This window comes from Odontesthes bonariensis, chromosome 18 (genome assembly GCF_027942865.1).
Source record: "Odontesthes bonariensis isolate fOdoBon6 chromosome 18, fOdoBon6.hap1, whole genome shotgun sequence".
NCBI classification, from domain to species: Eukaryota; Metazoa; Chordata; class Actinopteri; order Atheriniformes; family Atherinopsidae; genus Odontesthes; species Odontesthes bonariensis.
The window spans coordinates 21,514,551-21,530,519 of NC_134523.1; the positions used below are offsets into that span (position 1 = coordinate 21,514,551).

The window sequence follows — 15,969 nt, forward strand, 5'->3', positions numbered from 1 at the left end:
AATGGTCCGAAAAAGAGAAAATATCCAGTGAGCGGCAGTTGTGTGGATGAAAATGCCTTGTTGACGTGAGAGGTCAGAGGAGAACGGGCAGACTGGTTCGAGATGATAGAAAGACAACAGTAACTCAAAAAAGCACTCGTAACCAAAGAATGCAGAATACCATCTCTGAACGCACAACACATGGAACCTTGAAGAAGATGGGCTGCAGCAGCAGAAGGCCACACCGGGTGCAGCTCCTGTCAGCTGACAACAGGAAACTGAGACTACAATTCACACAGGCTCACCAAAACGGGATGATATAGACTGGAAAAACGTTGCCTGGTCTGACGAGTCTTGATTTCAGTCGCAGTCGAATTAGTGGCGTAAACGTAAAAAATTCATTTCTGCTGGTTACAAATCTGCAGCAACTGCGTGATGCTTCCATGTCAATATGCCAAAATCTCTGAACAAAAATTTGATTTACCTTGTTTGAATTTATGCTCACTGATTTATGCTGCACTAAAGTTTCATGTTAATTTGTAAGATGTCAAATCTATGAGTAGTGTTTTGAAAGGGAGCTATGGATCTAAATAAAACAGATGTTTTTAGAAGAGATTTCAGCAGGGCACATTTGCATACTGTATTTCCTCATCTTTGACTTGTGCTTTTCTCTCTTTTTTTCACATGCAGACTATCTTTATGGGCCATGGGCCGAGCTTCAAATTTCAGAAAAAAGTGCCAGAATTTGATAACATAGAGTTATACAACGTGATGTGTGGTGAGAATTCTCTCGTTTTTTTATGATGATGAGAAATAAAGCAGCACTTGCTCTTTTTGTTAAGCTTTGTTCAATTAAAAGTGCTAATGAGGTCTCAGCTGCACCGAATAGTCCCTACAAAGCTTTCCACATCTGAGTTTCCTGTTGTACACCACCAGTTACAGCTATTCCCTGTTTAATAAAGGAAAATAAGTCAAATAAAGTATCTCATGATGTTGAATGGTCAGCCCTATGAAAAAAGTATTTTACAAATGTTTTTGTGATGAAAATTCATATAGTATTTTTAGGCCTGAGCCCTGAAGGTGGTGTAAAGGCATATTGCATCTCTAGTTTATATCTGATGCTTCATGAAGCCTCCAAAACATTACCTCCAGCTAGAAAACACTAGAAATGTTTGTCCTAAAATGTCAGATTCAATTGATATTTCTCAGCCATGTGACAAACCTGCCTCTGTCTTGTATTTATGCCCACTTCAGACTTGTTGGGGTTGAAGCCGGCTCCAAATAATGGAACATACGGCAGCCTGAATGACATGCTGAAAGACCCACCTTTCCATCCCTCCATGCCAGAGGAAGTCACGCCTCCATCACCGGCATCTGACTCCGACAACACGGTGAGCTACGATCTGGGCTGCAGCTGTGACGACGAGGTAAGCGGAGAGCAGTGATGTCACAAAAATCAAATCATTTCCGACATCAGATATAATTCAGACTGTAGTGGAGCTGCAATGTTTTTCAAAATGAGCTGACCTCTTTTTTTTTTGTTGCTATTTTTCCTGTTTCAGAATAAGGTGGAGCAGATCATTGAAGCATTCAGTCCTGCACCAGGTGGAGTCTACAGTTACAGTAGGTCGTTGTTTAAGGGTAAATGACATTCTAAAGGCATTTCACCCTGAAACAGCTGTATGTTCTGTCTATTCTGTGTATTTCTACCTCTATATTAAGATATTAGCAATGGATTTGTTTTCAAGTTTATGATTGATAAGTGATAAAAAATTGATGAAGAAAAAAAATTGAAAAAACTATTTATATTTTGATTATTAATCATTGCAAAGTGTCCTGTGATGGACTGGCAGCCTGATCTGCCTCTCGCCCAATGACCCCCGCGACCCTGAATTTAATCAGGCAGTTATAGAAAATGCATGGATGAATGGATCGTTGCAAAGTTCATCAAGCTTTAAGCAACAATCCATCCATCCAATTGCAAAACCTGCTCTTCCCTGCTCAGGGATTTCAAGGTAAAACGAGAATACAGCGCAAAAGCTCAGAATTAGCTTTTAAAGTGTTTGATGATTTATTTTGATGTTTAATTTCTTCTCACCATTAGTTATACGCACTGTACTTACTGAGAACATAAAATGGAAACACAAAAAATTACCCAAACATGGTACAATTAAAACATGTTCAAATTGTTCTCGAAATACATCCATCCATCAATTTTCTAAACTCACTTAATCCAATTCAGGGCCATAGGCCATGGCAGCTGAGAAAGTTTGAATAACTGTTTGATTCAGAAGCGACATAGTAACAATATCAACAATTAAGATCCAAGAACAATATGCAAGAACCGTTGTGAATTTTTTTCAAGCTATTGTAGATGTTGAAAATTCACTCTTCTGGTAGCTCCTTTCTCAGTAGCTTTAAACAATCGCTGTGCTTTTCTACTAACATCTCTCTCACAATTTCTTATTCTTCATATGCGCTCTTAGTCACAAATGGTTTGGCATTAAATTCTAAGTTTTTAAAACGCAGAAAAATGAATGATTAACTTTGTAGTCGTATGATTACTTGCTAAACTTGCTGTGGCTGATTTTGTGTGTTTTTTAGACAGCACACATCTACCATTTGGTCGACCAGCAGTGATGTTTGACACCCAGTACAGCCTTCTTCATCATGTGGAGTTTATCAGTGGATACAGCAAAAAACTGTCCATGCCACTGTGGACCGCATACACACTGCCACGACAGGTATACAGACACACACACACACACATACGCCCATTCAAATTCAGTTGTTTTTGTTCAGATGCTCATTCTATAAACTGAGATTTATGCCAATTCCAGACGGTCGACACATACCTCGTTAACCTCGTTAAGTGGTATATTCCTTTTGTCATACATTGAAAATAAACACCTTGATCAAAAGCCTCATCAGGTGTTTATTAATCTGCAAATAAAATATTGATGACAAAGATTTATTTCCCTGCAGCTTTTATTGTTCATTGTTTAGTTTAATCTCTTGGATTGTTAATTAGTAGCAGCCCATCATGCTTTTTCACTGCAATGTGGTTGCTCAAGCGCGTGTTTTTATCGAGGTTTTGTTTTTACTGTTACTCTTTAGTTGTTTTATTCTAGACAGACAAAAAGTGTCTGTGCTTCTGCAGCTCACCTGCAACCTTTTTAAAAAAATGCAAGGCGTGCAAAATTCAGTTGGTTGGCTTACTGTTCGTCTTCTCAATTGTGACATGTTTCACTGTACTTTTTACTCCTCAAACCTAGGACTTTTAGAAAATGCCCCCTTCTTTCGTATATTTCAGTGTTTATATGGTTAGTTAACTAAAATAAGTCAGTCTTCTCCCAACAGCCAGTAGCCAGAGGAACTTCCTATCGGTCTTCTTTGGTCACCATAAATGGTTTGTGTACATTTTGTCAGAGGCAGGACAGCCCCATTTATATGTGACAATGTTTTTACAAACTATGGGCAAGTCCCTCAGATAAACCTGCAACATGATACTATCCAAGTCACACAGGACCTCATAAGATATCAAAACAAAATACTTTCAGCAAGATAGAAGATCATGCATAGATGGTAGAGACAAGTAAGCATCAGCAATGTTTAAGGGGGATTTTTTTCATCTTGTCAAACAGCTAAAATGTGCTGAAAATATCAGTTTGTTGCAACACACCAAAATCACTCAGATAATTACTTTTGTTGAAGAGCGACGGATGAAAAATATGATCAGCATCAAGATATTTCTAAAAAATATTGCCAATACGGAGTTTGAGGTTTACACAAAGACGTTTCATTGTATGACATCGATGCAAAATGCTTTTTAAACTGACATATTTAATCTGTGTGCTGCCAACAGTAAGAATCCAGGAAATTGTAATGGGAGAAGATGTATACAAGAATTAGGTAAATGATTTTGTTGCTAAAATGCTCTTGCAGAAGCACCGGAGAAAGGCCAGGAATACCCTCTAAATAAAATTATAATATTGGAGTGTGGATTATAGGTCCTGATTGCTAAGTAGCTTTGTGGGATTCTTTTGTGGTTAACATTGCAAAATTGGCCACTGATTCTCTCTATAGAAAAAAGTCAAATTGACAATTTGCAATGTTCAACAAGTTCTCATAAAAACTTGTTTCAGGTGTCAAAGGTTTCTCTCCTCAATCACCTTCGTTACTTCTCGAGATGCCAAATCAAAATGTGCTTTGCAATGCCACAGTTCCAGTTGTGGTGGAAAGTTAAGGACCAACTCTTTAAGCAGCTGCTCAGGCACCAGCTAATCAAATCTTCTAACTGATTACATGTCTGATCTTGTGTCTATTTTTCAAACATCAGGCCTACCCACCATATTGCGTTAAAGTATGAACTCAGTGTGAATCCTGCCTAAGCGATGTAAGGTATACAAACATCCCTTCTGCACATGTTACTTTACTATCTCTAGCTTCCAAGACATGGCCTTAGAAATAGTTATATAGATTCATTTTAAGTGAGAAAATGCATGTATTATACAAGCACCAGAAATAGAAATCATTGCCCCTCAAGCCAAATTCACTATTACAAACTATAAGTGAGCATAACCTCAGGCACGTGTGACACGAACAGGGCAAAATAGAGAAATTTGCAGGCTGCAGTCATTTCCTCTTTAAAGCCTCACACAGGAATAGGCCCAGTCTGCAGAGACTGGGGTTGAGCCACTCTCACAGAGTTTGCAGACTTCCTCGTTCAGCTCTTGACTCTCAGCCTTTCATTCAGTTAAACTGGGTGTCAGGTTATTAAAAGCTAACGACATAGCCAGGCCATGCCAATGATACACTGCGCTGTTGTTCATAGTGACTGACAGCATGTTTGAGTCGGGGCAGAACATGATGGTGTGCACAGAGACTCTCTCTTGGAGTGGGTGAACATGCATGTTTTTCTAAAGTTTACAGGAAACATGTTACATGTTTACAAGATTGACTACCGTGCACTATTGTATACTGTTGTATGGATGCCAGCAAAAACATGTACAGAAATGCATAAATGTGAACATGGCACCAATGATAACCTCCAATGGTCTCCTTTTCACCCTCACTTAACCTACTATGATTCAAGTTTGTGAAAAGGACAAAACTTAAACGAGGTACACCAGATTATACTACTTATCATTTAGTTCATTTTTGGATAAATTTGATTTCCTTGAGGGCCAGAAAGTAAAGGTGTCCTTCGGCATGCGGCTCGCCCTACCTTCTTCTGTCGTGCTTGTTGTCTTTGTCTTACAGGAGGACGTGACACCTGTCCCAGAGATTTCACCAAGCGTTAAGTGCATTCGAGTCGACCCAAGAGTTTCAGCTGATCACAGTCAGAGCTGCACCACCTACAGCCAGAACAGCCACCTTACCAATGGCTTCCTCTTCCCCCCAGGTCAGGCTGCATGTGGAGCTTAGGGAAGAGTTCTAACGTAGTTTTATTTATCTGAGATGATACAAGCTGCGAAGATTCAACTTGATACACTGTATGTCAATGCCTATTTGATATCTATATGTTGACAGAGCTGGCAACATCTCCAGAGTCCAGATATGATGCTTCCCTCATTACCAACACTGTTCCCATGTACCCTGCCTTCAAGAGTGAGTCAATTCATCCAATTTCTACAGTGACAAAGAAGATTGTTGCATGAAAACAGGTCTTTTAATCACAGCAGAAATTTTAGAAGTGGGCAATTTGTCAATATCACGTTTAACAAGTGTTTTCCCTTCATGAATTAAATAAAAATTGAATTGCATCAATTAAATATAAATCGACAAGTCTCATAACAAATGCCCGTTTAGGGACAGCTTTTGTTGTTGCCTTTTCTTCCAGTTTTCGGGACAGAACACACACACATTACTAAACAAGACTTACCACTTGCCTTTCTGCAAGGTGAATCTGCAGCAAGCTGTAACCTTCAGCAAGTTGAATCAATGTGGGAAGTCAAAACAAGTGTGTTATTTTGTGTTGTTATCTTATTCAGCTGTGTTAGATTTATTTGTCCTCTCTCTCGTCCTTTTACATTTACAATCACATTCAGCGGTGTTACATGAAACAAAGGACAAAAAAGCGGTGATGTCAGGTTTGTGCGAGGGCAGCCTGATACCGATTGTTTATGTGGAGAGAGGGCTTATCAGGACACAACACAGACACTATCTGAACCGCTGGCACATGTAGATACAGATAATGTATCATTGTCATCAGATAAGTGTGTGTGGGTCTGAGGAATGAATTGGTTCTGCACAAAGGCTATAAAATGGTTTTGATAGATCAGGATTAAGTGGAAACAGCAGGGGTGATGACACACGCAATAGCATCCTTTTTTATTCTTTTCCATGATTATGGTTCAAAACTGTTATAGCTACAAAACAAGGAATTTAAATTTCCTTAGTTATGGATCAAAGTAACTGCTCTTGAAGTGCTGTTGACATTTTAAGATTGTGTTTTTTCTTTCTTGTTTAACTTTTGTAGTAAAGTTTTATATGCTATTTCACCACTTTCAGTGACAACGTATGATTGAAATAATTTGATATTTTGAGTAGTGATCCAGAAAATGTACAACACTTTTAAATGTAAATGTAAATGTATTTTATTTATACAGCCCTTTACAGACAATCCTTACGATGTACCAAAGTGCTTTACAGCAGATAATAAATAAAGAGAAGAATAAGTAAAAACAAATAAAAACAATAAAACAACAGTGAAAGCAATAAAATACAACAAAATCAAATAAGATCAAATAAGATAAAAGTGTCATCATACTACTGGGTATTAAAAGCAATCCTAAAGGATTGAAGAAAATCCAAAATTTTAAAGGCTAGTTATTAAATCAAATTAAACTTTGATAGGCTTATTCAGGAATCTCAATAATAATAATAATAATTGCCAAAACACAACAATGAAAATTTCAAAACATGCTAAAAAGAATTTGTCTCATTGGCACTGAGACAGATTCTGCATAGATAATTCAACTTATTTCAGCTGTGAGATTAATCATTTTCTACGGCTGATACTGGACAAGCGATATATTAACTCTTTACATGCTGTTTATATTAAAAGTAGAAAAACCCCAGAGACATTAATATAGGAGATAGTTTTCTCAGCCCATTTGTTCATAAGAGAAACATTTCTGCATTTCTGTGACCAAAATCTAATATTTTCTTTTTGCACAAGGTTAAGATGTGATCACAATGTGGACAGAGCTTCTCTGCATGATATCATCTGATCAGTTTTCAATGCATCCTGGGTGCATTCACCCTTGTGTTGTGTGATTTCACTCTACAGACACAGAAATTACTTTATGACTTGCAATGTAGAATGGAACCTCAACACAGATTAATGATATTCCTAGATACATTATTATTGTCTTTGTATCGTAACTTCTTATATTTTTGTGTGCGTGCAGGAATATGGAGTTACCTGCAGGGGGCGCTGCTCAAACGTTATGCAGAAGAAAACAATGGCATCAATGTTATCTCTGGACCCGTCTTTGACAACAACTACGATGGCCTTCGAGATTCCACCGAGAAAATTAAAGAGTGGGTTCTCTCCAGTAGCTTGTAAAGATTCAATGTGTTTGATTCACAATAGAACATAGAAAACTTCTCAAAAATTAGAAATGAAACATTTTACTTTTTGATTAAAAAATATCTCATCTTGAATTTGATGGCAGCTACGTGTTTCAAAAAGTTAGGAAATAAGGCAACAAAAGACTGGAAAAGTAAGTGGTTCTAAAAAGAAACAGCTAAAGGAACATGTTGCAACTAATTACATCATCTGGCAACAGGTCAGAAACATGACTGGGTACGTATTTTACATCTGAACATACCTTTTTTGCATTTGTTTATTAAAACTGAAAACATGAGTATTTATATTTTATATAATATAAGTATTCCAGGAAATATCAAGAAAAAGGTGCCAGTGTAGAATGAAAAAGGCTTCTGTTTAAACACGAAAGTGTTCTACTTTCAACAGACAAATAGTTTTTATGTTGTTCATTTTGTATTTACCAAAAATTAAGATAATGTTCTTTGATAGATCACCAGTATTATATACATTATATTTAGTTTTTTTTTTATTTGTAATGTGAGATGTATTTCTATTGTGCTGAGATTACAGATGCAAATTAGTTCTCGAGCTAACCAGTTATATATTTAGATGGCAGATAATGATTAAAAGTATGTGAATTTTCCCCCAAAAAATATTAGAAGTGACAACCCCTAATGAGATATTGTGGCTTTCTGTTTTGGTTTTTCTAACCTGGAGCTTTGTGTCCAGGTTCTCGGTTGATGGCCCACCTGTACCCACCCATTTCTACACTGTTGTGACGAGCTGCCAGGAGCTGAACCAGACAGTGGAGGAGTGTGATGGAGAGCTCAGGGTCTTTTCCTTCCTTCTTCCCCACAGGCAAGACAACAGTGAAGCTTGCAATGTGAGTACAAGCCAACCCCAGCAGGGGGCAGCACTATCAAAGCTTTTGCTTCAACTGCACAAGTTCAGTTGAGTTGCTTGTAAAGGTGGGTTCACCCAGATTTATGCACGTTTCTAACACTGCACAATTACAGCTTCTCTTGTTTTTGTCTTAGATTCCCATAAATTCCCTGTAGTTTTTCCACTTTTGGCCCTGCAAAATCAAATTATGTAGTTTTAGCTCGGTATTTGCAGAAATTTCTTGATATATTGATGCATTTAATAGTCAGTTATTAGATTCAACAACAAAATAATCAGAAAATATATTCCTAATTATGAAAAATACAAAAATTGTGGATTCACTTCAACCGCCTTCAGTCGAAAAATGCTGTTTAAATATCAAGTCTATATTATTTTCAAATGCTTTAATCTGTAATGCCTCTTACGGATAATTTGTCTCTGTCACAGTTAAACTGACCTGGTTAGTAGCTGAACTCTGCTTAAGCATGTGTCATTCTGAGGGTTTAAGGGGAAAACTTATTCTGACATGAACACTTTAAAAAACTATCACTATTTGAGTTTAATGTTACACTGCCTTTTTAAAGGATTCAACACATTTTTCTAGTTTGATTTCAGTTTGATTTAAATTTTTATATCATTAAACAGCTTGTGAAAAAGTTGACAAATTGATTTAGAAGATGAGAAGGGGAACAGATTGTGTTTATTTTATTTAAGCAACTGTGTTATGTTTAAAGAGGGGATTTAACTCAACATGAACATTTACATTGCTGAAATATTTTCTAAAAACACTACTATTGGGAAATAGTTACAGTTACTGTATACAGGAAATGCAGGGAAATTCAAATATCAAGAAAAAGTCAAGGAAGGAAGAATTAGTGACTGGAATTGGCGCATTGGGGCACTGACAAAGGGAAACCAGACTATAAAAGGTGTTTTATTTGTCAAGGGACTTTGTGACGAAAAAGTAGACTTTCTCAGAATTTTTTTATCTTTGTGTTATTCTTTATGACCGATGCAAGAATTCACTGTAATAAACAGTAGGACTAAGTTAAAACAAACCAGGGTACAAAAAATAACAGAATCATGACTGTTACACATACCGGGCAGTGACTGCAGTGACTCATGGTTTCATTAAGTGTCTCAAGAGCTATGTAGATAAAAGTCAGGCGAACAAATACTCTTCTTCTCACTGACTCACAGGCACGTGAAGACCGCAAACTAAGACATTTATCATTTCAGTTCAGTTCAAAGGTCATTACACCACGACTGCTGGGGACGATTTAGAATAGGATAAAAAAATATATATATTTAGTTACTGTGGGAGGTAGCGTGACTACTATGAAGACAATCTGGTTGTAGTCTGAGAGGTTGAGCAGCATCTATCAACCTCACAGCAGTTAGCTTAACCTACTGGGCTGGCTAAACATCAAGTATAATATACATAATCACTGCTTTTCATGACCCTACCGAAGCATAACGGAGACCATTTAAATTCTTTCAGTTCACTCATACAGGAGTCACGTTTTCCTTTGTGATCACCAACTGTATACTATATAATTACAAGAGTTTCTGAAGAATCATGCTGGCCCCTTAAATTTGACAAGAATCTTCTAATAAAGGGAAGCTTATAGTTAGTATGTGGAAGGTACACAATAAGGAAGTGAAAGACTAGTCTCTTAAAAACAGAAGTCACATTCAGAGGGTGATATTGATCATTTATCTTTGTTTACTTCAAGGTTAATCATACATGCTTCAAAGAAGGAAGATGCTCTTATACTCTCACAGCTAAACAGAACACACACAATCCTTTGTCTTCAAAAATCTGTGCGGGGAAGAGGAACCACACTGGGAAACACGTTTGTTCTGTAGTGGTTACATGGTTGTTTTAAGGAAGTATTCATTTGTTGCTCTTCCAGTAGGCTGACTGGGTTTGACAGAAGCTCCAGGAATTTGTCAGTTTGATGTAATGTATGAAACAGCAAATTTCCTGGCAGATTGCTTTGGATCCATTACTGGAAGGACATTCTAGTGAAGGACATTCTAGTGTCCATTATGCTCTTTAGAGAACTGTGTGCAATCACTCTGCTTTTGGGAAGGTCAAGGAACATTGATAAAAGTGTAACACGTTTGGATAATATTACAACAACCCAATGGGTGATTAATTACATGCAGACATAATTGGCCTGCAATTACTTCCAACATTTAGTAGTCATGAAGGAAACTGCATGTGAAATATCAAAATTTATATGAATTATATTTTCAAATATCAAAATATCAAACATACGTGATGGTGGCATAATATGAACATATATTTTAGTCCTAACTTTTGTGTTTTTAACTCTTAACAAGTAGTTTTCACCCAAACCCAACCATGTAGTGAGAATCTCACCGCAACCTGTTGAGCTGATGTGTCACTAACTCAACCAGCAAAATGGTATCTTTAAAACTGATGTGGCGGAAAAAAGAATGTAATTTAGACCCAACTATGATCTATGAACAAACCATGCTGTTTGGTCATTTTTTTGTTGGTCATTGTATGCTCTGTTCCTTTTTGTAGATTTCTCAGATACTGCCCTTGAAAAGAATCTGAGATATTTTGAGGTTGTAAAATTGACGTCTTTGCTCTTACAGAGATGCTCTCCGCCCAGATACAAACACAAATCTCTTAGTAATACACCAAAAAAATAAATAAATAAATGGACAAAAAACAGAAAGCCAAATCATCTTGACACTTTGTTTTCCTTATTCTCAAAACTGTTTAACATAACTTTCACTTGAGTCATCCATCTGAACTCAAGAAAAGCAACCCTGCTATATTTTGGCATGGTTGCATGTTTTTTTTTTTTGTTTTTATTATTATTTCTGCAATACATCTGTTTTATTCACCATTTTCATTTATTTTATGTATGAAACTGTACACAGGGAGCCTAAAAAAACTGAATATATCATCATGATGACGTGGAGGAAAGGTCACAGAGGTCAATTTATGATGTACATGCTCATAGAGTTAAAAAAAACAAACTTAAGTATGCACAGTAAAAGTATACACACAAGCAGGCACACATTTTTTGGTATATATTCAGAAACAAACTGGATTTTAAAGGGAAAGTTTTTTTTTTTTTAAACCCGACCTTATCTCTGGCATAAAATATGTTCATCTACTCACCGATAACAAAGCAATACTGTGTAACATTTCTACCTTAAAATAACAGCTTGAAAAAAATTGTGTGGCTAGAATGAGTTTTAATATTACGATTGGCCTGTCTCCTATGCCCTTCGGGGGTCTGAGTTGGAAAAACTGCGCTATGTAACTTTGCTGGACCGGCCCGGGAGCTGAGCGGAAGTACTTCGACTTGCTTTCTGGCACACCTACCGCCAAAACAAATAGACCCCTCTCACGCTCCCAGGTACATTTGATTACTCTTACCTTCTCGGTCGACATAGCTTGCACCTTCTGACTCCTCGCCGGTTCATCAACAAACGTGAAATGTGAAAGCGAAAGAGTGTTGTATTTACGACAGTGTAACCGTACATTACCTCCAAGCCTGTAGGGGGAGCTCCATAGTGGGCTTTTTGAGAAGTTACATTGTATCGGTTTAAATCACTCGAGATCCGAGTAAATCCATATGACAGGAGTGAATAGAATACAGCCTCTAAATAAGGTATTATCTGTCTTTATTTCACCAATACTTTAAGACCAATGAATAAATGAACCAGAATAAGCCAGATGAAAGCTAAGAAACAAAAACCATCATCATGTGTTGAAGGAATTTGGGACCTGGAATGTTAACACTTATTTGACAATATTTTACCTTTGTTAAAATCCTGGAACATTATTTTGAGTACTATTTTACTGATAATTGAAGAAACATGCATAAAAACCTTTATGTTATCTTTAACTTTACCTCATAATTTCTTGCAGACCTAATGACAAAATGGTGATTAGATGTGGGAGTGTTTGGGAGGATTAATTGCTCATCTCTTAGGTGTTTAAGCTCTTGTTTTATCCTCGCATTATCACTTTACCACCCAGTTGGGACAGTGGAGAACCAATCTGTAGATTTCCTATATAACTAGGAAAAAGTGTGTTCTCTTTACTTTTTGATTTTTTTATCCACAGAAAACACAACATAAGTACATAAGTACTAGTAGGACAGCTATTCTCCAAAAGAAAACACATCATTGGTCTGAATCATCTTGTAGGATTACCCTATGAGGAAAGCATAATGCCATTTCATGCAATCTTATGTTTAGCAAGTGAGGAAATCCAGTGCGGCTTAGCTTGTAAAGCAGGAGATTCCAGAACATTGAAAGGACTCCGTGTGGAAAGACTGGTTGGGCAAACAAAATCCATTCACAAGAAATGTTTCTTCTTCCATATGATGCACAAGGCCATGTGGATGGGAAAATTAACTCTGCTCTGGAATCATGACTGTGCCTGGGCTGCAGAGAAATGATGAAATCAATAGCTTGTGCCATGCCCATAAAAAGGCAGGAATCACAATAAATTGACAAAGCGTGAAGTTTTATTGCACTCTCAATTTCATTGTATTTTTAACTAGGAAAACCATAACATCATTAACTTTAGTAAAAGCTATTATAAGCTCGTATTTATTTTTTTATCATCAAGTCAGCTTAGCTGTTGCTAAATTTTTACATGCAGAATAACAAAGAAAAAATTCCAAATTTTCATTTTACGTGGCTTATAGTTACATATATTATCGATATAGCGACTCAAGAAAAACTGAGGCAGAACAATTCAGTGTAGACAATCCATAAAATAGACTAGCATAATACAGCAACATGTGTACATTGGCCATACTCTCCACTGTACTGTTACCTTGTGTGTGCAAATGGTACTGATAAATTCAGGTTTGGGATAATCTCTCTACATTTCTTACACTTTTAAACCTGCTCACACCCACCTAAACCTGGCTTTTGAGTGTTTCATCGCCGCTCAGTCCAGAGTCAAATAATTCTGCAGTAGTCGCACGTTTTTATTGGCTCAAGCATGGCCCATGCTTATATTTTACTGTGGGTATTGCCATTGGCAAAAAAGATGCCATGCCTTGATTTGTTCTCATTTTTTTCACTGCCTGCAAGACAGCTGGAAGTCATTTCTCAGTCTTGAAGAACAGGGCTGATGTTTCCAATCTCGTTAAAACAGTAAATTACCAGTAGTCTGATTATCTCAGACAGGAATACTTATCATAAACTGTGTCCAACGCTTCCTGTAGAATACAGTGTTATGTCATACTTCATATTGTTGTAGATATGTTGTCCCCTGGAAGGTAGTTGTGCAGAACCAGTATCAGACCAGGCAATAGAAGCAGGATTCTCTTTTTTATGCCTGCACTTAGGAACTGTGGTAAATAACCCTACGAGGCATGTTTTAAAGCAATCCTGATTCAATTTTCCCCTCGCGTGCATCTTCTACATGTTTCCTTCCTAAACACACGCATTGTTAAAATGGGTCATTATGAGGCATCTGCAAAGCCTTATCCATTTACCTTAGATTTGAAATACTCTCCAGGGGTTGGTTGTGTGAATCTGTGACACCAGTCATTCAGTTTTATAACATTATTAGGAAAGCTTTCCTGAGTAGAAGGGTGAGGAGTATATGAGTACATGTTTGCAGCTGGGAAACAACATCAGTGTGATTCATGAGATACCTTTCCCTTATTTCACAAAGCATAACTCCTCAATCATATCCTTCATGTGATTTGCTGACCTTGTGTCAGGAAACCAGCCACTTGTAAAATTCCTACCTTGGTCAACGGGATAAAACCTACATACACAACTAATTATTTTACGTCAGTATGTTGAATAAATCCACAGCGTGTTTGTTGTTAAACAGACCTCTAGCCTTTAGTTGCTCATAAAAAAATTTCCATCCAGTAATATACAAACATAACCTATGGTGTTCCAGCAAATTCCACTCATCTACAGGAGCTAGTTGTCTCATTTGTATCCACAGTGAATAACTACTTTCTGCTGTGTCATTGCAGAGTGCTGAGGATGAGTCACAGTGGGTCGAAGACCTGTTGAAGCTCCACACAGCCAGAATTCGAGATGTGGAAATCCTGACGGGCCTAGACTTCTTCAGATCCACCAACCTCACCTACACCAGCACCCTAAGACTCAAAACCTACCTGCACACCTTTGAGAGTGATGACTAGATTCACAGACAGAAATATACAGGATGTAGAAGTCTTTCATTTTCACTGATGCGCACTGGACAGACGATCCATAGCTGTTCCACTCCTGAGGAACTGCCCGTGATGTGCTTTGTAAGGGGAATAGATTTTTGAGAATTAAAACAATAACATTTTGCCTTTGGGAACATTAGAACAGGACAATTCAATACAACCACAAAATCCAGGAAAATATAACCTAGCACAATGGGGGACTTAATGCTGCCAGTACACATCAAGAATACAGCTGCATTTTCCACCACACATAAAGGACTGTATCAGTGTTTTAGCTCTGTAACTATTAATAATCTATATCTAATATTGCTACTGATTACCAAATATATGCAGTTACATTTAAAGACTATATAAAAAGTGTGTTGTTTACTTTTGAATATCAGTTACAGCTGCATGCAACGTAACACTGAAATTACATGAAAAAATTGGATTAAAAACTATGAAACTCTGAAGTACAGTATTATCATTTGTATTCAATAAGCTACAATATACAAAAATTAGTATGAATTTTAGGACATACACTTTTAATGTATCATATCACTTAATAATTACACTCAAATGTCATGACAAGTAGGGTGACCAACCGTCCCACGTAGCGCGTGCGCGTACAGCGTTCGAGGCCAAAATAGTCCGTCCCGCAAATTCAGAGTTTGTCCCGCATAATTGATTCTTGCTGGGGTTGTCACTTTCCCCGCGCCACCCAGATAGCGAAACGAGCGTTACTTGACATTTCAGAACAGCACAGTCGCCGCAGACTGTAGAGCTACAACAGATCCACACACGCGCGCACACACACACCCCTTGCAGTCGCATCTGACAGGCTGGCTGTTATCAAATATTTGTTGTTGCCATGACAATTGACTCAACGTTCGCAGTGATGATGAACGTCAATTCACGCGCCTCATCACTAGGCACTTCAGTCAGTCAGTTGGCGCGGCATACTTGGCTAGAACTAGTTGTGGATTGTGGTTTGTGGATAAAAAAAAAAAAAAAACACAGGGGAAAATGGCAGTGTAGATGGTAGTGTGTGTCATTGAATGTTCAAAATATTGTTATCATTATTATTGTTATATATTACATCACCAATAACAGAGGAATCACTATATATATATAAAAAAATTGATATACCATGTAAGGTAGTATGTGCTAGAAATGGGTAAACCACTAAGAGTCTGGCGGCGGGGCGGCGTCCCCCCTTGTCCCCCATAAACATACCCCTTGTCCCCCCTTGTCCCCCATAAACATACCCCTTGTCCCCCCTTTGGCTTATGAGCAGGTGGTCACCCTAATGACAAGTGACATGAAGTGTATGAAGTTAGATCTAGCAGGCTGTAAGCTTAT

The 15,969-nt window shown here is 37.5% G+C and overlaps 1 protein-coding gene across 2 annotated transcripts in view; it reads left to right on the top strand.

Annotated features, from left to right (window-relative positions):
- Window positions 1-15,080, top strand: part of enpp2l (ectonucleotide pyrophosphatase/phosphodiesterase 2-like) — a 32,628-nt gene extending 17,548 nt beyond the window's left edge. Inside the window, exons 17-25 of one of the 2 annotated variants that reach the window (XM_075449032.1) lie at window positions 670-757; window positions 1,234-1,406; window positions 1,542-1,584; window positions 2,584-2,723; window positions 5,242-5,383; window positions 5,512-5,589; window positions 7,395-7,527; window positions 8,267-8,420; window positions 14,428-15,080. In XM_075449032.1, coding sequence (XP_075305147.1) covers window positions 670-757; window positions 1,234-1,406; window positions 1,542-1,584; window positions 2,584-2,723; window positions 5,242-5,383; window positions 5,512-5,589; window positions 7,395-7,527; window positions 8,267-8,420; window positions 14,428-14,598 — 1,122 coding nt within the window. In that variant the 3' untranslated portion in view covers window positions 14,599-15,080. Of the gene's footprint in view, window positions 1-669; window positions 758-1,233; window positions 1,407-1,541; window positions 1,603-2,583; window positions 2,724-5,241; window positions 5,384-5,511; window positions 5,590-7,394; window positions 7,528-8,266; window positions 8,421-14,427 lie in introns of both variants that reach the window. The other variant, XM_075449031.1, reaches the window with a different exon arrangement.
- Window positions 15,081-15,969: the final 889 nt, after the last annotated feature.